Source organism: Larus michahellis, chromosome 6 (genome assembly GCF_964199755.1).
Source record: "Larus michahellis chromosome 6, bLarMic1.1, whole genome shotgun sequence".
Lineage (NCBI taxonomy): Eukaryota > Metazoa > Chordata > Aves > Charadriiformes > Laridae > Larus > Larus michahellis.
In genome coordinates this window covers 50,096,432-50,120,633 of record NC_133901.1, presented here as the reverse complement: position 1 = coordinate 50,120,633, position 24,202 = coordinate 50,096,432, and the positions used below count along the sequence as shown (strand labels likewise).

Here is a 24,202-nt window from a genome sequence, read left to right as displayed (position 1 = left end):
AGCTATGATTCTAGTCTCCACGGAGCATCTCATGCTATCTGAACCTAATTTTAGGGTTAGGCAATACCTCCGAAACCTCGGCGGGTTTTGTAGCCAGAGATGAGAAGTATTCTTCCAATCAAGTGTTTATTAGTATCACGCTTGGTTACAAAAGTGTCCTCCCCAAAACGATTTCCCTACCTGAGGGCCTGGGTGTAGTTGAAGAGCGGTGTAACTCCCAAGAACTTCTGGATGTTGTCCATTACAGAGGCAGGGTTGTGTCTCAGCTCCTGGCCATCCACGATGAGAAGCTGAAAAGACAGCAGCCACCTCAGTCTCCGCCAGCTGGTGCTGAGCGACACCCCTCAGCCTCCTGGCTCTCAAACTGCCCCTGGCCTTTGTGCGTGAGTGAAGGCTGCCAAAGCCTGTTTGTTCTAGAGCAACGTGGTGGTGGGATATGGCCCATTTGTCACCACAGACAGAGAAGTTATGATAGGGGCCATAAATACCATAAAACTGTAGATTATGACAGGCTTTGCTTAATAAACTTGCCTTTGGCCAAACCCCCTGTAACTGCGCATTAAGGCCCAGCAGTAGCACGATTTACAGATTGTCTCTGGAAACCTCGCGTTCTTTGCAGCTGTCGGCAGCCACTGTGCTAAGTATTCTTCTGTAACCTACGATTATTCTCCTGTTACGTGTATGATAAACAATAACGAACAACATCTGTGCTAATAAATTACCTATTCCAAAGAACAGAATAGAAAAACAGTCACGTGAACTGAGGTCTGGGGAAGGTAGGAGACCCTGACCCGCAGTAAGTACAAGGGTGGTGTGTCTGACTCCATCGTTCCTCGCAGCAGTAACCTCCAGGAATAGTAAGGCAATGAGATACAAGCCCAAGAATGTTTTCCCATGTCTCTTTTAGTCTTGGCAGATCTATCATGTACAGTTTAGACTGCTGCTTTGGCAGAGAATGAGAGATTAAATGGGCATTTTAAGGCTCTGCTGGATTACAGACCGTCTGAGGATAACCCCAGCAGCAGAAAGGAACTTGAAAAAACATTTCCTGACTCACAATGTATTAAGACAGTTTATAAATTTCTCGGGAATTTAGAGACAGTAATGGTCTATACTGTTGAGTTTTTGCAAATGTATACACAAAACACAGAATCCTGACATCCCTGCAGTGAAATTTCCCTTCAGCAGACAGCTAAAGGCTTCACAACACGGGACCTAACAAGTGGCGGAGAGTCTCTCTCTAAAGCAGTGAAATCGCAGCGAGCAGCTGAACTCCTGCTGGGCCCAAAGAGGGTCCCTGGGCTGCAGGCTGCCAAGATGAAAGGAAGGGAGTGCGAACACTGCTGTTCGTGCTGAACTTCTCAATAGTGCGGAGGCCTCTGGGAGACCACGGTATTCTCCTGTGCTCATTTACTTTTACAAATACAATAAAATGCAAAATTGGAGTATTCAAGCCTGATTTTCTTATCAGCATAACAGGAGGAAGCAAGTGGTGGCTCTTGTTCCAAAAGACAAGACAGAAGGTGAAATGAAAAGGGCGGGGGGGGAAGAGGAGGAGGAGGAGCAGGTGCACAGTTTGTTCTCCTCTCCTCTCCACTAAACCTACAAGGGACCCCATGAGAGCCTCTACTGCCAAACCTCCTACCTGCCCAGAGGGGTAGTACGTGAGCCAGCGCTCGAGGTGAGTTGAATACCAGCCAGGGAGCAGGCATCGGCTCTGCAGGTTGCGCAGTTCCTGAGGGGCCTGGGATTTTGCAGAGATCACTTGGTAGAAGGTGTAATTGAGTGCCACAGGGTCATTGTGAGCACGCTGGTGCTGAAAAACATAAGCTGAATTTAGGGGCAGGAACACAAAAGTCCACCTTACACATCTCTGCGGAGACTTCACTGAGCCTTTGTATATAACCCTGTCCACGCTGAGGCAGCCCGCATCATCTCCCCCGGCCTCCCTGCAGAAATGGATCTGTGGCGTTTTGCCCCAGGCTTCCCGCCTCATCCCACTGGAATATCGCTCTGGCCCTCGCCCACAGAGCAGCACAGGAGAGTTACCTGGTACCAGGAATAGGCTCGGTCAGCAGGGTTGATCAGAACTGTAATGATTTTGGCTCGAGGGAGCAGGGCTGCACCACGTTTTGGTACCACCTCTGTGTCAAAGTAATTAGCGCTCTTCTCAAACATGAAGTCTGTGCTGGCATTGGAGGGTATGGGAAAGAATTCCATGTACCTGCCGAGCAGACGGGATGCTGGTGAGCAGCATGGCTCCAACAAAGAAATGGCACACAACAAAATAATGGCCTTGCTCCCCTTCCACAGACACAGTTCACAGAACAACGGCACCTCCCCAGTAATGCAATGAATGGGCAAACGGGTGCGGAGCTGGCAGCCGCGCGACTTGGGAAGGGGTGGCGGAGCACAACATTGAGAGTTGGAGATGGTAAAAGGGTAAGAAAGGATTTTGCTGAGAGTGTCCCCCAAGTCCTTGGATGGTGGAAGGAAAAGGCTGAGGACAGGGTACTAGTTGCAAGCTCTAGCAGAAAAGAGGTTTTGTCTAAGAGCAAGGCCAGAATCATCCGCCTGCACTGCTCCTGACCACTTCTTTAAACCCGTCCAAATCATTTGTCTCTCTGTACCTCAGCCCATAGCTGAGATGCAGGGTCAAGAGCTCTGCTCTGCCTCACAGGAGCTTGTCAAGTTAGTAATGTGGGAACTGTAAGACATTTGAGTAATGGCAGGGTAGAGGGTAATGGGGGGACAGGGCGCTGTAAAGCACTGCAAGACTGGTCTCTGCTGGTATTTAAGCCGTACAACAAACTCCGATTCCATGCTAAACACGAAGATTCTCCTCTTGCATGTGATGCTACACTCAAACCAAGTTAGATGACTTTTCCAGGGGATGCAAATAAAAGCCTGCGCTTTCTAGGCCTATCTGTCTAGCGCTAGTGCAACTCCTCTATAGTGCCTGACTCATGAGCTTCGCTCAAGTACCAACCACCTCCCAGTATCTTTTCAATGGTACTCTAAATGATCAGAGAAGTCAGACAACATTTCCCACAACTCTCGGGCAATAAAATCCCATGGCAGAATGCCTTACTGCCACACAGTCACCCCTCAGAGCCACGCATGAGGGGGTGCAGTGCCTCGGTCGACCCAAAGTTCATGCTTCAAGCAAGAAACATCTTTAAATTTTCTCTGCCTGGAAGCGTAGCGGCATAATAGTGCCATAGTGACAGCAGAATTTCCCTGTCACGTGGAAACACTGTATCATAATTGCATACTTTTGCAGGTAAAAATCAGGATATTATGATGTGGACACTGGAACCAGTTTAAAGGGCCCAGAACAATAGTAGGGAGGTTGTCCCTCTGCACTATGCGTCTTAACTCGGAAACCATGAATTTTTCAATGAGCACACCTTGTCTGTTTCGCATGTCAAAGGAAAAGAAACCTCATGACAGCGGTGCATTCAACAAAGATTCTGAATTCTTAAAGTTAAATCATGCCTACGAGTCTCCTGGTGAACAGTCACCGAGGTCAGACAATACCTGTCCTGCTCCTGGGACGAAGCAGTTGGGTGAGCAGGAAAACAGAGAACACGCATTGAGCAATATCAGTGGAAACAGCTGTTCAGAACGGGAGAAGCTACTAGGGTGGCTGAGGTGGACATACAGAGCCTCAGGAGAAGACAACATGGGCATACCTTATCACAGAACAACACGCGTCAGGATTCTTACCAATCGATTCCTTTATGATAGTTGGGTCCATTAAAAAACTGGATCTCCTCGAAGGTGGATGGACTTGGGAAGTTACTGGTGACAGCTGGATGCATGGTCAAGAAGAAGTGCACAGCTGTTGTGCCTGCAACAGGAACCAGTTAAGGGGACCTGGGTCACACATAATGCTTGGCTGAATGAAAGGCTTTACTGCAAAAACCAGTCCCCAGATGGGCTCACTCCTCTCATGCACGGCTAACCCACTCCTTAACTCATGCAGGTTACAACAGCAGTGACACCAAGCGCTTTGGGATTGACCTTGACTCAGCAGTTCAATCCCACGTTTCTGCTCATGCAGCTGACTTAAGTCACCTCCCCAGCATGACAGCTATCACCCATGTCAGCTATCCCCATGCCATTTTTTCCCTGGTGGCAAAGCCACCCTGTCATGTGGCAGAACCCATATCTGCCAAACGGGAGGTGGGCTGGGCACTGCAGCACAGTATCTTGTGTCTGGGAAGATGTGCTAGGGACAACATTACTGTCCTTGGATGAGAATTCAGCTAGAGGCGCCTTGGCCTGCCTCTGCTGTAGATGTTTTCCCTTCACCCAGCCAAACCCCGATAATCCAACATGCCAACAGAGCTTCCCAGTGCCCAGGCAGAAGAGAGCAGCTTGGCTGGGACAAGGTTCCTCCCAAGGCCAGGATCGCTGTTTGTTGTGCGTGGTTGGCAGCTGCTGTTTCACTGCACTACAGGGAAAGCCAACGTTTGAAGACCTGGCTTTGGCTGAAGAGATTTTGCTCTCTCTAGAAGGGACTCTTCAGTACAGCGTATACAGCCATGTCACTGCCAACCACAATGCCGCAGCAGTTCGGAGGTGGTGACAGAGGTCAGACAAAAGAGAATCGCTACCTCCCACTGACAGTGACATGGAGCATGCAGCGGGTACACAGATTTGTCGCAATAAAAGCACTAGGGGGCATTCATCGTAACCTTTGCTAAGCGTGTGTGTTAGTCCTCTGACAGCTTATGTTTGTGACACACTAAGGAAGGTCACAGTTGCTCTGAGCTTACGTGGAAAAGCCAAAACACGACTCCGCAGTAGGGCTTTTCCCTGCAAATCAGGACTGAGCCAAGCAAAGTGCCAGGGCGCAAAGCACTGACAGACTTGCCAGATTTAGGTTAGAACAAATCAGAGATTCTCTGAAATGTCCTCTGCAGCCATTTGGCAGCCTGCACAAAGGGCAGCCGTACAGATCTACAACACAGACCTTTCCAGCTCTCCTCTCTGGAGGAATGAGAGGGAAGCTGCAACCTATCTTCAGATAAAGTATTCACGTTACCGGTTTTCTGAGGTCCCACGATGAGGAACTTGGGGAGTCGATCGCACGTTTTCTCTTTGGACCAGATATCCTTGTGCCTCTTATCATCACAGGGATTCTGCAGCACAAGTGATGGGATTAAGCATTACCACAGGAGCTAATGGAAAGGGGAGGAAAAGCTGGAAGGCCAGTCCTCTCGGGAAAATGCTATTAGCACATGAAGAACACTTCACAGCCACACTGCTGCTCTGCCAGGCATCGAGAAGAGTTAAGTAAAAGCACAGGGGAGTGTTTTCAGAAGCTCTTAAGTGACAGGGGAGCCAAAGTCCCTCTGAGAGTGTTAACCACAGGCCCTGCCCTACGTCGCTGGGCTGGGCTGGGCCACCATGATAGTACAGCTCAGCATCTGTGAACTTCTGGCAGACAGACAACTCCATCACCTTCAGTTAATTTCATCTGCTCATTACCATGCAGAGAGCTGCTGCACTGGGATAAAATGGAATAAGCCTGTTTTTATTTAATGAACATGAATTCTGCAGTGTGAAATTACTTTAAGATTAATCACATTAACATGCCTGTAAGCTCCTCCAGCACCAAACAGGGTTCTTCCTCGCACACTGAACATTTCACAGCAGCTTGCTCTCATATAAGCCCTTTAACAACCCAAATGCCTGCAAGCCTGCCCCCCAGCCACTTACGACAGCCATCCCTGTCGCTAAGCTCACACCATGACTGTGTCCTACTGCTTCTACTCCCCATCCCTTCCACCTTGCAATTTGCCACCTGCAGCCTCAAGCCACGAAGGCTAAACCTAAAAGCTTTACACATGACCACTCTGCGCTCTGGATCAGCAGTCTCACCACGCTTCAGATGTGGGACATACCTCTTGGAAAACCACTAGGAGCAGTTAAAGCTGCCTTCTCACCTGCCACAAGGGATTCTTCTCCTGGGGAAAGATTTCAAAGTACTTTTTTGCAAGTTGGACAGGGGGCAGCGTTTGCAGGCGAAGGTTGGTCCAGCACTGCACAAACTTGACCAGGCTCTCAAAAGTGTACAGTCCCAGACGGTCATTCCCATAGTTGGACAGGTGGGTCATGAAGATGCTGATCTGAAAATAGAAAAGGCATGGGATACTGGTAAATCAGGTAACAGTACTGTTTCCTCCTAGCTTGATTCTACTGTCAGCAAGAAGCTGTTCACATCCCAGACTACCCTGGCTGTCCGGGTGATTAAAATATATCTGTCAGTATACAGCACTGCCTTGATAAAAGAAATGTAGCGCTTGCAAGACAGGAGGAACTCAGGAGGGGAGGGACACAGACCCCTGGGGAATGGTGGGGAGGGTGCCCGTCAGGGAGGGGGGCAGCACGCTGCGGGCTCAGGCACAGCGGCACAATTGACAGTTTTCACAGGCATTGTTTCAAGGCCCACAGCCTGTCAGCTTTCATTCACTTTGGAGTTGATGTCTCCAGTGTAAAGGAACAACTGTCAATTCACACTTTAAAATACAAACAAGCGTTACCTGGGCATCTGAACACGGACTGCAAAGAGACACTGCACTAGTGCATTGTCCTAGGAACAGACATCAGCTGACAAGGTTTTAGCCTGCAAGAGCCTTCAGCACAGGCAGCCCCTGAAAAACGTCCTGCCAAGCCCGAGGGTGTAAACCCTTGGGCAAAGTGGCACTGAGCACCCATGGGAGCCCCCCCAGCACTGCAGTGCTCAGAAGCCCGTGTGCTGTCTCTGCCTTGCCAAGCCACCTCTTCTCTCAAGCAGATACATTTTCCTCCTGTCTATTTTTCAGTATTTTAACTTTTGGAAAAGAGTGCAAAAGACTGCTGTCAGCTTGACTCTGGTGTGTGGCTTTGACAGGTCCCACGGAATTGGGCATCCCAGTGCCTGTAACACAACAGCACTTTGCCAGACACAAACCACACCACGGCTAGAAGTTATCAAAACAAAAGTAGAACACTAAGGCTAATGGAAGAATGGCTGTGTGGATGATTTAGCACTCCCAAGTTAGTGTCTGTTAGTGCACGGAGGGGAAGAGATGTCAGTCATAGTAGGGGCACCCATTGCTGCATAGTTCAGAGCTTCCTCCTGACGATGCCAGGTAAGGTCAGCAGGCAACAACAGGCTTCCCTGGCAGGGGGCAGGAATGGCTTTCCCACTCACAGTAGGGGAGGAGCAAAAGGGGGAAGCAGGAGACAGATGGTCTTGGGATGAAGACATTTGCTGGCACTCAGGAGGTCTGAATTCAGTTTTCTGCCCGGTGTCACCATGGACTGGTCTCAGTGCAACAAGAGGTACTGATAGAGCTTGAGCCATCCCTGAGACACAGTGAAATGAAATTTAATCCTGTCCATACGGTGCTCACACTCCCTGGTCTTTGCACAGGCAACAGAAAACGGTGGCAGGACTCTGGGACACATGGAAAGTAAGCAGAGTTAAAGATTTATCACGTTCCTCTGCCTGTGAGTTTTTCACTTCTGGTTTCCTACTGAGCTGACAGAGGCCCTGCCAGACAGGCTCTGGCACCTACACTTCAAAGAGCAGCGTGTGCTCGGTGCTGTTGTGTAAAAAGGATGTGCTAAATACAACACAGAGCAAAGGACAGAAAGATCTTCTGTGTAACTGCAGGGCCACGCCATGGAGCACATAAGGTGGCAAAAGGATGTCTCGTGTATTTTGCCCGTTTCTGTGAGACACCAGGAAGGTGGCATGACAGGAAAGGGTGGCTCATCCCTTAGACTTGTTAGTGAACCATTTAGAGAAAAAAATTGCTGCATGAAGCACCTGGCTCACTGGCATAAACCAAGTACTGCAGCAGGGAGGACGCAGGTCACCACTTAGGGTTCCTTCAAGATTTCCAGAATAAAAAAAGCCTGTACATGACCCCGGGTAGCAACTGTGTCTCAAGACTGACATTTGGTAAAATGGCTCACACAGGTAATGCTGTCACCTGCAAACAGTCCCAACAACTGGATTTAGCAGAAGACAAGGCAAGCCCAACCAACAAGCCATTTCCCCGTACCTCTGAGTGTGCAGTCACGTCCTGTAACACACATGCGCTGTTTAACAAGGCCTGGCAGCTTCTCTGCCTCGTCACAGCTACTGCTGCCAAAACAGCTCCGAGCTCTACTTCTGACATAAGCTACGCTCAAGTCCCATCTCTCCCTCCCTCCCATCCACACCCAGTGACGCCGGGAACTGGCTTGGTAACAACATCTCCCTCCTCTCCCCCTCCCTTCCACTGTCAGCATGCCATGGTTTCCCTTCCTACACACTGAGAAAATATGAGAGGAAAGGTCACAGAGAGCCCAGAATACAGCAAACTGGAGAGTATGAGCATCCTTGCAATATGTAACAAGCAGCTGTGGGCACAGCAGTAAACCTCCTGTGTAGTGTGAGCAAAAGTGTTTGTGAGAAGTGATCATAAAGATGCCCTTTGCTTCTGGGAAATAGCGACTGGGCACATGGCAGCCTGTCTGCTGAACATCAACAGCTATTGTCCTTCTTGACATCAGACCTTGTTCACTAGTCAGAAGATCAAACATCTTCTGTTTGCACTGTGGAGTTAATCACACGCATACAGGCTTGGAGACTCCTGCATGTGTATACCCACTCAAAAGGAGCTGGAAGCACCAAAAAGGACTGAAAGAGCCTGGTCCAAGTCTGCTACGGATCACTGCTGGGGCTGCGGGGCTGGCCAGCTTTCTATCAGGTCCGTGAGATGGCTCTATCAGCGAGGGGAGGAATGCAAGGGCCTGAGTCACTGTGCAAACAGGAGCAATGAAGAGGAGCTTAGAGCACAGCACTCCACTGCTGACAGAGAGAGAAATGCTCTACTGTCAAAAGGAAAACAGAAGTGTAAACATCGGAAGCATCTGAAGGCACCTGAAAGATTTTTAAAAGTCACCACAAAGAACCAACAGTAAATCTGGCAAATAAGCTCATCCTGTACCAGAGCACAATCTTCCTAAACTTTTTGGATCACAGATCACTGACAGCTGCTTCGACTGTCACATGCTTATCAGCAAATTTTAATGGGTAGCTCTAGAAACTATGTTTCTACAAATTCCTTGGCACAGCCTCCTAGACCAGCAATGACGTCTGGATTAAAGGCCGGCAACTGCTTTTCCGAGCTCTTAAGTTTCACAGTGGCTATTTCTGCAGGCATTAAGATCTGACAATTATGAAGTGGGAACAAGGCAGAATTCACCCAAAATATGGGAAGAGCAGAAAAACAATGGTCAGAGAAGAAAACAGTTTCTTTCCATCTGACCGATCACTCTATAGGTAATACAAAGAATAGCCTTCTCCTTACTACGTCTTTTATTAAGCAGGTAGATTTGGTTGTTGTGTGTAAAGATAACAATTGTGTCTCAGGCGATAGGGACAGAAGGCTGGCATCCAGACCTCGTGGATGGAAGGTGGCTTCCAAACCTGGAAGTATGAACCCCTACAGCTTTTTAGCTAGGACTATTGTCGACCCATACCTCCTGCAGATGATACACCAAGCTAGAGCTGGTCACAGCCTAGCCACCTTCAGAAACGCAGGGCCTGTTTGTAAGCTATAGCCTGTTCTGTGTGATGGACTCAGTGCACACTGCGAGGATCTTGTTACGATCAGTTCTACTCCTAGGAGCAGAGAGGCACTAAACACTAGGAAAAGCAAGAGACAAGAAAAACTTAAGCTCATTGAGCAAAAAAACTTGATTTTCTGATTCACCGAGCCTCTACAGCCCCAACCAAAAGTGTCTAAAGCTGCATATTCGACCCTGCAATCAAGATGCAAAAGAAGGAAGGAATCAAAGAAAACATCACGGTGAGCAAAGCCACTGATTGTACACGACAAATCCCACAAACAAGTACTCAATGACTGGGACCAGTACTCCAAGGTTCCCACCTAGAAAGCTAGCGAGAAACAACCTACTTTCTCTCTGCTCTCTACAGATCTGCTTGCGTGGCTTCTTTCCCATACTCAGGCACTGTTGGAAAAGATGTATAAAGAAGTAAGAAAGTAGAAGTTTGGAAGTCATGAGAAAAGGAGAAATTAAATATCATTAAAACTCACGAGTGGCTGCAGAAGTAGACATTCTATCTAAAATAATAACTATCTAACTGTAATAACTATCTAAAACTGGCAGGGCAGTGCCCGTTCAGAGAAAGGGAGGACAAGAGGTGCCAAATCAGCTTTAGTGAGAAACAAATTCAGGTGGGGAATTGAGAAAGTTACTGTACAATCAAAATGAGCAGCATGTCTTCCTACTGCAGCCAACAAGCGGGAACGTGAGGGAGTGTGATCTGCGGTTGGAGAGGCCTACAAAGCTTCATCTCTTAATTCTATCCATTCAGGATTTTTCTAAAAATGACTTATTTTTTTGTGTGTCTCTTGCCACCTTGTACATCTTCCCAGCTTCAATAGGAAGCGAGAACCTCATGTGATTTGCCGTTCAAGGGAAGGGAGTGCAGGGTGTTGAAGTACTACATTAGCTTGGTGGCCTGAGGGAACTGTCAAGTATTGAAAGGGAAAGAGAAACACCTGTGTCAGACCCAGATCTCCCAAAAATGCCTTAGGGTGACAGCTACATCACAAAAAAAGCATGCAGAAATCGTTTCAAGCGTATACATATTGCAAGAAAGGGGAGAACACTCCATAACAAAAGCCCAGAGAAAGCAATTATTCTGAACAAAACTCATCAGTGAGCCAGGGGAGAAGCCAACAGGAAGCAGATGTGCTTGGAAGAGAAGGAGCCAATCTCACTTCTGATTCTGCAGCAGCCGAGGTAACACCCATTCCGTATTGGGCCGTGCTCAGCACGTCACCCTGGCTAGTTTCTATCTGTGAAGTGTTGCATTTGTCAACACTCAATACTGATGCTTCCTTGGCAGTATGTAAAGCGAGGCAGCATTAACTAGCAGGTACTTCCTTGGCCCTCTTTTTCACAGCTTCTTAGCATCACACTGGAGATACCCATACCATGATGGCTGGTTATACTGAATCTCCCATAGGATCTAGTCCATTCTCACATCAGGCACGTAAGCTAAGACACCCATACACTGATTCCCCTTTCAGATGAGCTTACTGGGTTCAGAAGCACCGTCAGGAAGAGTTCACCACCACGAATGCTCTTGTCCAACTCCTTTGAGCCACCAGGATATTCATTATAGAAGATAGTGTGAGTAAAAAGACCACAGGTCTGTCGAGGCAGAACCTGGCAATATCAGAGAAAAGCAAAGTTAGATAAGAGGCAAACGCAACAGCATCTACACGTGAACGTGTCAAAGCAGCACTCTGTGGATCAATACACAAAGAGTAAGGGACATAAGCGACACAGGTTCAGTGGACTCTTGATATTCCTCCCAAACATATTTACTCATCACAGCACAACCAAGTCAGCGGGATCTCAATTTAGCCTTGTTATGCTTGGTTTTGCTCTCTGTTCAGTGCTGACCTCTGAATTGTACTAAAAAAGACAAAAACTGGCTTTAGCCAAGTTTTTTCTCTTTGCTTGACCTAATGGTTTTGGAAACACTGGTGGTATTAAGATCAGTGTCTCTGATGCAGGTCCCTTGCTTGCCCAGCTGTGCTCACCATGATTCCATTATGGATAAACCCACGCCGGTACCGCGCAGGCCGCAGGTGTGGGTATTCCTCTGTGCTCGTTACTTGGATGCTCCAAACTGATTTCCATGCCTCATAGAGTTGTGTGTGAACAGGATAAACCCCAGAATGATGGGGGGCTACGGCATAGCCCAAGTCTGTGGGAATCCCATGCTCCTGGAAGCAGAATATGAAGATTGATAATTCAATATTTAACTAACATCCTTAATAAGGATCATATTTAGCAATAGACTCCAAGTTGGTGCAACGTGATGAGTAACATGAAAACTCTCCAGTCTGGGAAACCTGAAAGACTGCTTGTACTTCTTGTTTTATGCATCTATAGAACTATAAGGGTGGTTTGGTATCAACAAGGACATTCAGCATTGGTAACAGCTGCTGTAAGAATGGTTTTGTAGCTTGCAGGTGTGACAAATCAGATTAATTCACAAGCCTCAGGTCATGCTCCTTGGTTACTATAAACTAATCAATGCTGTTAAGTGACACATCTCACTCCCACAATGCCTAGATCTGAGTCACTAGAGGAGGAAAACAAAATTTCCTTAACTAATATAGAAGGAAAGGAAGATGACGACTGGGATCTGTCTTGTCTCTAGCAATTCAAAGAAAAGCAGACACGAAGCAAGAGACTGTTGAGGGTGAAGATATGGGGCCTGGAGCTATACTAAAATGACAGGAAATATCTGTATTTCATGGTTTTTAATTCCGCTGTGTGGTTCTGGTAACAATATGAATGATGACAGCTCTGCCCTGGTGGCATACAATAAACCCAGAGCCCCTAAATGAAGCAACAACCTTCTCCTTCCCACTGCTAGCCTGTTTTACGTTAAATATGTGTAATTGTGTTCTGTGCTTTGTCTCTCTTTGCAAAAGACTACACTGTTATTTAACCAGGAAAAGAAAGAGCCTAAATTGTTTCTATAATGCTGCAACTGTGCTCTGAATTCAATATCATTCCTAATCTGTGTGTGTCATGGGAACACAAAACAGCAGCCTGCTATTCCCAAGGGGATTACCATCAAAAGAACCAAACTAGAGGTGAAGAGGACATTTCTTTTCAGAGAAACATGTACGCTATATTCAGATCTGGGCTGTAAGCTTCAAGCAGACATTGTTCCAGCAATGCAGGATGTTCAAGGCTTCCCCCTCCCCTGCCAAAACCCAGGGAATTTCCCCTGGACTTCCTAGATAAGTAACTTCCTCCAGCATTGCCTGTACAGGCCAGAAGTTAGCACACAGAGCATTCTACACTACCAACCAGGTGACTTCCTTACAAAACCGCAGTGAATAAGGATAGAAAAGGAAATGCTTTCTCACTGCCAGAGTTTGTAAGTTAATTGGATTTGGATGGCAATGCTACAAGTTCACACCTCAGTAAACAAGAGCCTTGGGATTTGCACCCTGGAACGTAGGGAGCTGCCTGGGGCCACGCAGGTGCCAGGAAGCACTTCCCATTGCACAGGCAGGCATGGAACTGTGTTTCTTGCCTGAAGACAGCAGGAGCCACACACCAATTTAAACTTTCAGAATTGCCATTCTTAAATGCAGCTAAGTTACTAGACTAGTATTTGGGCTCAGCAGCGTCCGAACAGCTATTCCAGAAGAAGAGTGTTTAAGTATTAGTACTGTAAAGTAAATAAACTGTGACGCCCCTTACCACAGCAAACTGTTTGTTGAGCTTCATCTGCTCAGCCAGCACAGTGACATTGTGGAAAAGATGAGGCTGCATGTGACTCCACATGTGAGGGAACCACCAGAACTCCTTCCTGTGTTTGAGCAGCATGTCATCCCCTTCATCTTCCTCATCTGTACCTACAGAGAGCAGAAAAGGAAACGGAAAAACAAAAGGCAGAAGAAGGGCTCAATGTTTCAAAGCAGTGGCTAATCCCCTGCAACGCTGAGTCGTTCCAACAGAAAATCACGCTCTCCCTAACGTGTAACACACACACACGAACATGGGGGCCGTACGCTGGCACTGGGACAAAAGGGTGCCAAGGGCTTACCTGTGTGGTAGAATTTCCCTGAGAAGCCCAGGTTGAAGGTGAAATTTGGGACTAAAGTTCTCAGCTTATTCTGGGTGCTCAGTAAAGCCTGTTTGAATGAAAGGAAAAAGAAACGTTCGTATTCAGTTGCTCTGTAACATTTCTCTGTGCTCTACTGGTGCCCAGTTTGGTCTGAAGAGGGTATCAGAGGGAATGGGGTTTAAAGCATTGTTGCCTGTGGAGTGAAGCAGAGTAGCCAAGTGCTCCACATACAGAGTCTTTACCTGAAGTAGTCCTGCTGTACTAAATGATGCTGCTTTAAAATCACAGTCAGATGATGCTCTCCACTTCAATGTGAAGGGCACAGTGTGTCTGTGCTAACGCAAAGGGACCATAAATCTCACTTCCAAGCAAAAGATCCCTTAGTCTTTCCAGGTTCAACCTCAATGCTCCCTTCCCCTCCCATCCCACGTTGGCTGGGACTTTCCTATTGAACCTCTGCCCTTTCTCTGAGCCTACATGTTAATGAAATGGAGGATGGGGCAGCACATGGTGCACAGCTGAAGGAAGAGAAGTCAACAATATCATGAACAGTAACTAAGTGATCCAAAGGGAAAGGGCTTGTATTTAGAGAGGAAAGGTGGATTTGCAGAACTACCCATGCAAGGAGTCCTGCCATGGCAGGGATGTATCCTTTGTCCTTGTGTCCCTTGAAAGTGCCAAAACGCTTTTGTAGCAGGGAAGTTTCCTGTATTCTGTAAAGAAAACTTGGGGGAGCTGAGATTCACAGTCATGACATCTACAAGTTCTCTCTTTCTCACTTGTGTCTGCTTTAAATGTCCAAAGTAATTGCTATAGCCAAAGGGAAGGAGCCTTGTGCCACAAACCCCAAGGTCCCGCAGGATACGGAGTAAGACAGCAGACAACCTTGACAGAAAAAAAAATCCCAGAGGCTCAGTATGTCACTTACTTGTAAGACAAACTAATTCCAGCCAAATTTCTTCTGCTGGAAAACAATAAAAATAGAGAAGCCCCGAGATGCATGCTCGGCTGCTACCTGCGTGCTTCGGGGAAAGTGTCACTGGTGCAGCTCCCTATGGGAAAAGTTCTCAATCAAATAGGGACCTGGCAGGAGGGCTGCTGGCAGGTGACAGAGATGGTCCTTGCCCAGGCAGTTATTTAGATTTTAATAGCTTTTCTGAGAAAGCAATGGATCAGTGGCTGCACCAAGGTGAAGGTGATGACCTTTCCACAGCAGACTTGGGCTAGATGCAAATACACAAACAACTTGGCACATAAGACTGGGGAAAACATACAGACTTTTCAAACTGTGCAGGGGAGGCGGGCAGATCTTTCTGTATCAGCTGCCCCTCCCCAGAAGAGCACTACAACGCTGCCTTCACATGGCTCACGGTCTGTAGGCATCGTTTAGGCATGCTGCTCCCCAGGCGGTGAAAGTGCATTCACAAACGCAGACTCTCATTCAGCGGAGGGACCAGCCTTGACACCTACCTCTTAAGGATATCCTGACAAATCACTGCTGTCACTAACATTTCAAAACAGAGTTGACCAAACACTGATCATCACACTAATTTTAAAATGATGACTTATGTAATTTACTACAATTACCCTTCCACTGCAAACGTATCTTGGAGCGGAGCTGTTGAGCATTTTTATTCCCAAGGGAGGCAGCCCATGACTTCTCACACTCGGCAAGGTGGGAAAACCAGACAAATTATTTCTGCAGCGCTGCAGATGCTCTCCATGCTCTCTCTGAAGGAACCAAGCTTTCAGACTTTCCCTTAGAGACACACTTAATTGCCTGCTCCTCCTCCCCACAGCCACACAAGTGACATCAAATCAGCTTGGGACAAATTTCAAAGATCCCAGCTCCTCCATGGCCACATGCCTACCACATCCTTACCCCAGCCCCCACCACAGAGTAATATTTTGAGAAACGTATGGCACTCGACGTCTCCAGAACCCCATCACAAACACAGACAGTGCTTTTAAAAGGTGACATGCAAGCAGCACTGATGGCTCCTTTGCTGCGCAAGATCCAGAATAGGCAATGGGAGGTCAAGTTCCCCATAGAGAGACCCCATGAGACAGAGGGACTCATCCCATATATCACAGAGCACAGACTAAGAGCTGTGCATGTCTCTACAGAGAAGCACCTGTCTGCCCAGCTGGATGACAATACCATAGCAAATTTGGGACCAGCAGCTTGAATACATCACCCAGTAACTTAGAAAGGGAAGTGCCACTTTCTTTTCTTGTCTCCAGACCTGTCCCAAGCCTCACCACTTCTTCCCTGCTGCCCTGAAAGGCACATCCAGCTCCTCAAGCTTGGGTAGGAAGGTGGAGAGGAAAGACAGCAGCTAAGAGGCTTAGCATTCCTCTGCACAGAGGGAGATTTAAAGCCTGTCTGGGGTTACCATGACGACACATCTGTCTGATGATAAATCCCAAAAGGCCCTGCTCCAGCAGGCAGCAACCGTTTGTGTCCGGGGACGGACCAGAGAGGAACTGTGGGGGCCCCAGAAATTCTGAGACTATGGAGCCCTATGGAGTCCTGCTTTCTTGGCACGTTTATTGCTAATTGTGTGCCACCCCTCTGCTGATGCTGGGTCCTTTTCACAACCACATCCATAAGGTGGCACAGCATAGGTTTGAAGAAATGCCTTTCCCCTGCACAGGATAAAAGAGACTAAGGTGTCAAGTAAAATATTTGGAAGTTTGTTTCAACAAATTATGCACCCACTGTTCCCTAGCACACTGGTTCAAAGAGGTCTGTGAACTGTAGTAAGATGAAACAATGCAGAAGTGGGAACGGGCCGGGAAGATGGCACTTCTCTCCTCTCTGACACCACTGCTCTCTATTTCTCTTTTATAAAGTAGAATGAATATGACAGTACTAATAATATCTTACAGGTGACTCAAGTGGCATTTCATTTATATCCATAATGTGCTCTGAGATTCTTAAATGAAAGGCAATCAAGAAATGTGGAGTAGGCTATCCACTAAGATATAAAATAGCTAGCCAGATGCAAATAGATCTGCATGTGCATATTTAAGAAATTTAATTGTTCACATGGTACAGGACAGAAGACTAGCATTTTATCTATCCCCCATCTCTAAAAAGGAAAGTTTCTTCCTCTAGAAAACTGCTCCTCCAACTCCTCCAAGTATTTCTTTTTTATATTTTCTAACTATCTCCTATTCAAAAAATCCTTCAGAGATCTAGGCAAGCCCACGAGCTAGCCAGAAAGGCCCTTTCCCCAGCTAAGCTCCCTGCGAGAAGCTCAGCAAGGCTCACCTCATGAAGGAACGGATGGGGTCTCCAAGAGATTCCCAGCACCGGCCACCACAACTCATAAGCCACATCAAGGCCAGACCTGCTTCATGCTTGTCACAGTCTATCAGAGAGCATCCTCCGCAACTCACGACCTGTATTTTTGGAGGCCTTCAGTACTTAATTGGGGCAGCCACGCTACAGGCCCAAGTGACAGACATCTACATTCCAATGCACATTTCTGGACATAATGCAAAAAAGGTCTAAACTTCAGTCAGATCTTTGTTGCCCATCACTTTAAAAAAGGCTTTTTTATGATCTCAAGTAATGATAAATATTTACTTCTAGGCAAATGTTAGGGGAAAAATATTTAAAATTGTGCCTTTTGTTGCAACACATTAAAAAAATCTATATAATCTCACTGATGGATCTGTAAAGATTTACTCAACAGTCACTACAAGCTTCTGATGCCATCCAGTGAAAGACAAAAACTCTCTCTATGGGGGTTAAAATTCTAGGAGAGAGGAAGAAATAGGGGGAAGCCATAGCACCCTGACGGTAGCCTCTTTTAGGTTGCTTCTTTAGGACCTAATCCTAGCCCTAAAATGGCATGATGTCCTTGGCATCACAATAACACAGGGCTAAACCTTCATGCAATTCTGCTTTTTTAGCTATGAAATTTTTCATTTCCAAACATGTTTGCAGAGATTTTATCTGTTTCATACAAATCCTAAATATTACCTCTCCTATCTCAGGTCCCTCTAAAAAGAGGCAAACGAAAAAAGGGAAATAAGGTTGAGAGTCAGATGCTGGGAAGAGAGGGTACCATGGGTCTAGGAAAACACTACATGGACAAATGAAGAGAAACAGATGATAAAGAAGAAAGCAGAGAGTTTGACAGCCTCTTCTAAAATGCTCCTGGCAAAGGATACTAGGAACATGTTGCTGAAACACCTTCTTCATAGGAACTGCCCCTGTGGACATTGGGTAGCACATTCTCAAGAGGATTTTCTGCAGTTTTCTCACTGCCCAGCAGTTGCACTGGCATAGCTCAGAACAGCACTGTCCAACGAGAAAGCATTCCCGGTACTGGTATTTCTACCTCCCCTACAATGTTAGAATCAGGGAGTTGGAAACTGATGGATATTTTCATTCCAGGTAAGATCATCCTTTGCAATTTAGAAAGGCAAGAGCTGGCTGACAGCCATCCTCACTAGATTCTCTCCCTTCCACCCTCACCATTCGTAACCCAAAATGAAATGACTGCCCTTGATATTCACTTAGCTTGCTCTCAGACTTGCTAGCATTGATTGCTCACTATTTATGCCCTTGTAGAGATTACCAGCAAAAGAGGCAAGAACTCATCTACTTAATCTCTTTTCTCATACCTAAAGATGACCAGGAAGGGGCATAAAAGCCAGATCCTTTTGCATTAGAAACCGCTTGTCTTTGTTGGCCAGTTCCATGGAGGTTCGGTAAATTCAGAGGATTATGATTATAGAAGAGACTGAATGTGGAACAACTGAGAAGGGATTCTCCGAGATTTCGTTTTGTTAATTACATGCAGCTCAAATCTTTGGTAGACTTTACAAGGGAAAAACCTTTTCCCTGTGCAACTTCCAACTGCTTCACTTAACTGAGGACTGCAAGCTCCTGCTGCAGCCCTTCAGCAGAAACAGGAACTCAAGGGTTATCATCTTTAAAGCACGATTCCTTTTTTCTTTTTAAAGAAGAAAGCTATTCAGCCTTCCTTTAAGCATCACAAATAAAAACATTCCTCCTCTCACAAAGGACATCTACCATGGGCACGCGTTTCATCAAATTATATTCAGCACTTTCTTTTAATAGTAATTTTGTCTGGGAAGCTCTCTGAACGTGGACCTGCATATGGCAAACAGGCTCACTGGGACAGCAGAGTCAATTTTATACCTTCACACAACATCCAATCTTCAAACCACTACCCTGACCACTGTAATCTAAGCTTTAAGATAAGGAGCTGTGTGTTGAGATAACAGCCCCGAAACAGAGCTTTCATATCAAAGGCCAAAGAAAATGCCAGCTGTTCTGTCACTATTACATCCCCTTCTCTCCCCACGGCGAGAGGCTATCAACAAATCCATGCAGTTATTTCTCGCTTTTAAAAAATAAAAATTCATTAACCTCTCGTGGCTCTGCAATCAGACAGCTTCTTTTAAATGGATAAATCTGGGTTTTATCTGCTTTGGCTGAGCTTCTCTGCTTACTGATCTCAGATTATTCCTCCATTCCACCCTGTTAAAACCCAAACAAAGCATCTTTTGGAATTATCTTGTCTGGGTTTGTTTTTAACATCACTAGAGCAGCCTTTGTTTCCAAGAGCTTTGGCCACCTATCTCCTGTTTTCTCACACGGGTCTGTAACCTGCAAAAACACTACAGAGGTGAGAATCTCTGCCAGTTTGGACTAGAGGGTGCAGGGCCTGCTTTGGACCAAGAGAAGATTATGATCCTTCAAACAAAAGCTTTCAAAGCGTTTCAGCACCTCAAAACACAGAGACACTGAAGTGAAATGAGGAAAATTCTAGTATTTTCTAAATAAGTATTATATACAACTGTTCCATTTTTCTATATCTCTCTGCTTGGAATCACTTTTTCGATACCTGTTTGCTTACAGAGTTATGGTCAAAGATGGCTCTAAAGAATTATTAAAGAGAGCAGCAAGTAAAATGAATAATATGCCATGCAATGAGAGCTGCTTCAGGCACGCAGCTTCAGATGAATTGAGAAGATAAAGCTAGCTCCAAACAGAATGCAAGGACTTCCTTTTCCTCGAGCTAAACTTGGGATCAGAAGCAGAACTTAAAATCTCAAATACTTGAAAAAATGGAGATGAACTGAGGTATGTCTTGCACGGATGCATAAAACATGTAGAAAAGGTGGTAAGACTCCTAGTGAGGTGTAAGAGTGCTCTTGGGAACATGTAACAGATGTGGTTCTGTTCAGGTAAGGGGACACACATGTACAACAGTATTTTGTTTTATACCTTTGCCTCAAATGTTCTGTGCCCTTGGATGAAAGGTTAAAGGGTGCTTCACTTTGAAATTGTTTTGGAAACATGCTAAGGCAGCTGCTGTCATAGGCTTATCGTCACCATGGCTGGTACTCTGGGAACTCCATCCAGGACCTACCTAAGGGCAAGTGCTAAATGGGAATCCAGAGTGAAAGGCCTGGGGCCTCACACCTCTGGGAACAACCTCAGCACACCTGGAGAAACAGGCAATGCACCTACCTCAATGGCTACAAACCAGAACTGATGGGGAAGATACAAAGGCAAGCCCTTGTCTCCATGAGGCAGCATAGTATATCACAGTATATCACAGACTTAGCAGAACACTTTATCACGTACTTTCAAGGACACAGAGAATTAGAAGGGGCACTTAGTTTCTTACCTTTTTCCCACTTGTTTTCTCCTTTGCCTGTCTTGCGTCCCTCTCCTCCACAAAATCTCTCTCTCTGTGCTTTTCACATACCCTTTCCTAATAAGTCACTGTATTATTTAAGGAACTGCCAAGGAAAGCAAACCACAAAGATGGCATCTCTCTTTCCCAATCACGAAGCCACAGAGATGGTTCTCATGAAGGCTTAGTCTGAGCATGTTTCCCTGGTGAATTTTTGGATAGTCCCTGCCCAGGGATGGGGGTTGCTGGTGGAGGATATGAGGGGCGTGTCATGAAGAGTAAGGGAAAACCTTTCTTTTCCCAATTTGGTTATATCCTGAAAAGCTAGATGGCTAAAACATAAACTGTAGCAGTTTACACCGCGTGGACTGGCCAACAGTTTTGCAGTATAATATATACCATTTATATATATCATAATAAATAATAATATAAACCCCACAATTTTTCTATACTATTCTAACACAACTTGCCTTTTCCTTTTGAAAGGTGGAGTTTACAGCTACAAACAGGTTGACAGAGGAAATCTGCATATGCTTGTTCTCTATGTTAAAGAGGAGACAGGACAGACCATCACAGGCATCCTCCTCTTAAAATCAGAGAGGCCAGCTACAGGTCCCAAAATGAAAAATGCTCCATTTAAACCTGCAAAACTGTTGAGAGCAACAAATACGGTGCCTCAGCATCTTTGCAGGTTACTTCTCTGTTTAAAATGAAAACAATTGCAGCAATCAACTCTTGCACTCAAATTAAATGCAACCTTGACTTTCCTGGCATACCACACACACTAGAAATCTGTCTGGGGCCTGTAGTTATTCTGGAAATTTTACCTCTACATCAGACACTTTCATGCGAGTGCCCTCTTTTCCCACAAATATATCATCAATGTCGACGAGGATATAGCGATCAAGTGTGAGACAGAGGCGCTTGCCAGTCAAGTAGGCAATGGCATCCACGAAAATGAGTTTGTGCAGCCAAAAATTGAGGTTATTGCCAAAGAGAACCCGCTGGATCCCATCATGCAGACCCAGGTCCTGCACCACCGTGGCATGCAATGCTTTGTGGGTGGCCAGGTGAGGAATGGACTCCGAGGACTTCGTGCTGGCCAACAGCACCGGCTCGTAGGTGCTGTGGTTTGACTGGAACACAGTCCAGTCATCCCCAGGCAGGGGACCCTGCTCCACCTCATTAGCCCGGGTGACGTAGAGCAGGGGAGCACTAGGGTTGATGTGATAGTCCCGCAGCCCCAAGTTGGAATGTAGGAAAAGGGGGAAACCCTTGAGCTGTGCACTGAGTAGGCTGTTCTCGTTGGCTTTGAAAAAGCCAATAATCCCCACTCCATACTCTACACAGTATTTGTCCAGCAGCTCTCGGTTCCAAGCATCAAGGTTCACATATTTAAGGATGTTCTCATAGATAATAAGAGCGTAGCGTCCCCTGTCTTTGTCTGTCAGGGTGGGCATATCCCCTTTGCCAGGGGCAATCTCTGTCCTGTATTTAAACCGGCTAGATTCCAGGATGGCCACTATTTCCTGCCCCAGTTGGGAGTAAATGCTTTCCACAAAGACTAGCACCACAGGATCTGTGCGTGAGGTGTCCACAGATTTCGTGAGCCTCCAGCTGGCTTGCGGTGGGATCAAGATGCGGTGCTGGTTGCTGCAGTCACTGAAGGGCAGGGGTGGTGGCTCCTTGATTTTGGGACTGTTAGTTACGTAGTAAGCCAGGATGCACATGGAGATCAGGCTGAATGCAATGAGCAGCAGGATCAATCTGTGGAGCTCCAGCTGTCGCACGTGCCGCACTACTTTCCACAACTGAATCATGGTGAGGCGGGCTGCCCACCCCCTCCTCACTCTCTGCACCCACGTTGCTCTTGAAATCTCCTGTGCTGCCGTGGCAGTACCCAGCAGCAGCTCGCAAAAAAGAAAGAGCAGCTGCAGAGAGAGACAAAGCTAAAGCAAACAGCTACAATGCTAGACTCCCAGGGATCTGCCATTTATCTCAAGTAACCATGGCCCTCAATTCCCATTGCTCTTTTGTGTGCTTCCTCCTGTTCCTCTCCTTTCACTCAGGAAAGTCTTTTGGAGGAGGGGGGTTTCCTGAATCACGTCTCCAACAGCAAATCAGTCTGTCATCCTGTGCACAAGCAGTTTCAGCTCAGCCTTCACAGGTGTCCTGTTTCTCATTTAGCTGTTTCGCATTCACATGATGGCACCTTCTCTTTGCATCCTGCAATTTAAAAAGAAAAAGTCAATTCTCAGTATGGATTCATGGTATTTAACGGGTTTGAGATGAAATGGCAGGATCAGCAGGTGCTAGGTGGGCAGCATCACTCGCCTGTCAGCAGGCAGACCTGTTCCCTGGGAAGTGACGCACAGCATTTGTGCGGGAGCTTGGCAGAACAATTGCAATGGCCTTTGGAAGAAAGGTTCTGACAGTGCACAGGGAATCAGCATTCACCTTGGGTGAGATTCTCCCACACTGCAGCAAATAGAGCCAGTGCACCTGGCCTTCCCCCTCTAGCCTATATTTCAAAATTAACAAGAGGAGGAGATAGCCCTCACATTCTCCGTCTTGACTTGTTCTCACACTAACAATGATGTGTCCGAAGTCCTTGCCAGTGACTTCCTAGGCCCTCAGGATACGGCTGTCCCGAACCTAGCAAGACAGCTCGAATTCCCACCAGCTCTCCTGCCCTGCAGCTCCTGATTTTCCATGGTTTCCTCTCTTTACAAGGCTGTCCCTCTTGTCCTGGGAACTCGTGTTCTTCCAAGGCTCTCAAAACACAATTCTGGAGAGGCATCATCCCTCAGGTGTCACGGAGCCAGGGGGCACAGGCTGCCCACTCACTGCACACCTAACTGCTGCCAATTGATTCAGTGGCAGTTGGAGAGGAAACATGTCCTGAAATCTTCCTCACCTTCCCTCATACGCCACTGGGGAGCATGAAGCCAGTTTTAAATCACCAACAGCACGATGTAAATTTGGGTTGGTCTCAAATACGTGAAAGTTTCTTGCTACGAAGCTCTCTCACCTCCCGCTTTGTGTTTATGACAGCACACTATTTCACCATATGTTGTTATTTTTCCAGGATAAAATGCTCAACAAAGCCAACAAACACCAAGCCATCTAAAACATAAACACCATGGAAAGTAACTAAATTGTTCTTTGGTTTAAAAATAAAATAAAATCACTGTGTAGTTTTCCCTCCCTTACCAGAGTAACAACACCCAGGTGTGCATTACTTGGGATACAGGCACATTTTTGGGGAGCACCAGCTGCCCCTCCCAGCACAGTGCAAGAATGAATGCCAGATGTTGCTCACCAAGTCAGCGATGCTCAAAATGAGCTCCCTGTAAAAGTTTAAAAAACTTTTTTTCTCTCAAAACCTTTCGTCTTCACACACCCACACTCCTGCAGACGTGCTCCACCATGTACAATCCCTCTAACCACCTGCTCAACTGGCACAGCCTACAACACCAGGAGGCACAAGAGCAACAATAACAAAAGTACTACCAGAACAGTTCTTCATTCTTTCTCCATTCCTCACATTTTTGAGCATTTTTGTTACTATCATTCTGATAAAACAAAGATTATTAGAAAACTAGTTTCTCCACAAGTTTCAGACAGACATAAGGTTTTTATACAGTAAAGTCAGGGTTTTAACAACTAGCTCCACCAGAGAAGAAACTACTTTTAAGACAAATGCTTATTTTGCTCCACCAGAAAAGAAATTACTTGTGAGACAGATGCTTATTTTGTAATGTGTATTACTAAACAGAAAAAAATCCTTGTGAGTCAGGGAAAATATCAATTCACAGATGAGGCCAAA

The 24,202-nt window shown here is 46.4% G+C and overlaps 1 protein-coding gene across 7 annotated transcripts in view; it reads right to left on the bottom strand.

The window, feature by feature from the left end:
* Positions 1–24,202, bottom strand: part of NDST2 (N-deacetylase and N-sulfotransferase 2) — a 138,672-nt gene that overhangs the window by 3,464 nt on the left and 111,006 nt on the right. For all 7 annotated transcript variants that reach the window (XM_074592983.1, XM_074592981.1, XM_074592987.1 and 4 more), the window contains 11 exons: positions 21,201–22,599; positions 13,664–13,751; positions 13,318–13,472; positions 11,631–11,816; positions 11,122–11,250; positions 5,958–6,140; positions 5,054–5,150; positions 3,730–3,853; positions 2,050–2,224; positions 1,646–1,816; positions 181–290 (listed from right to left, as the gene is read on the bottom strand). In XM_074592983.1, coding sequence (XP_074449084.1) covers positions 181–290; positions 1,646–1,816; positions 2,050–2,224; positions 3,730–3,853; positions 5,054–5,150; positions 5,958–6,140; positions 11,122–11,250; positions 11,631–11,816; positions 13,318–13,472; positions 13,664–13,751; positions 21,201–22,193 — 2,411 coding nt within the window. In that variant the 5' untranslated portion in view covers positions 22,194–22,599. The remainder of the gene's footprint in view (positions 1–180; positions 291–1,645; positions 1,817–2,049; positions 2,225–3,729; positions 3,854–5,053; positions 5,151–5,957; positions 6,141–11,121; positions 11,251–11,630; positions 11,817–13,317; positions 13,473–13,663; positions 13,752–21,200; positions 22,600–24,202) is intronic.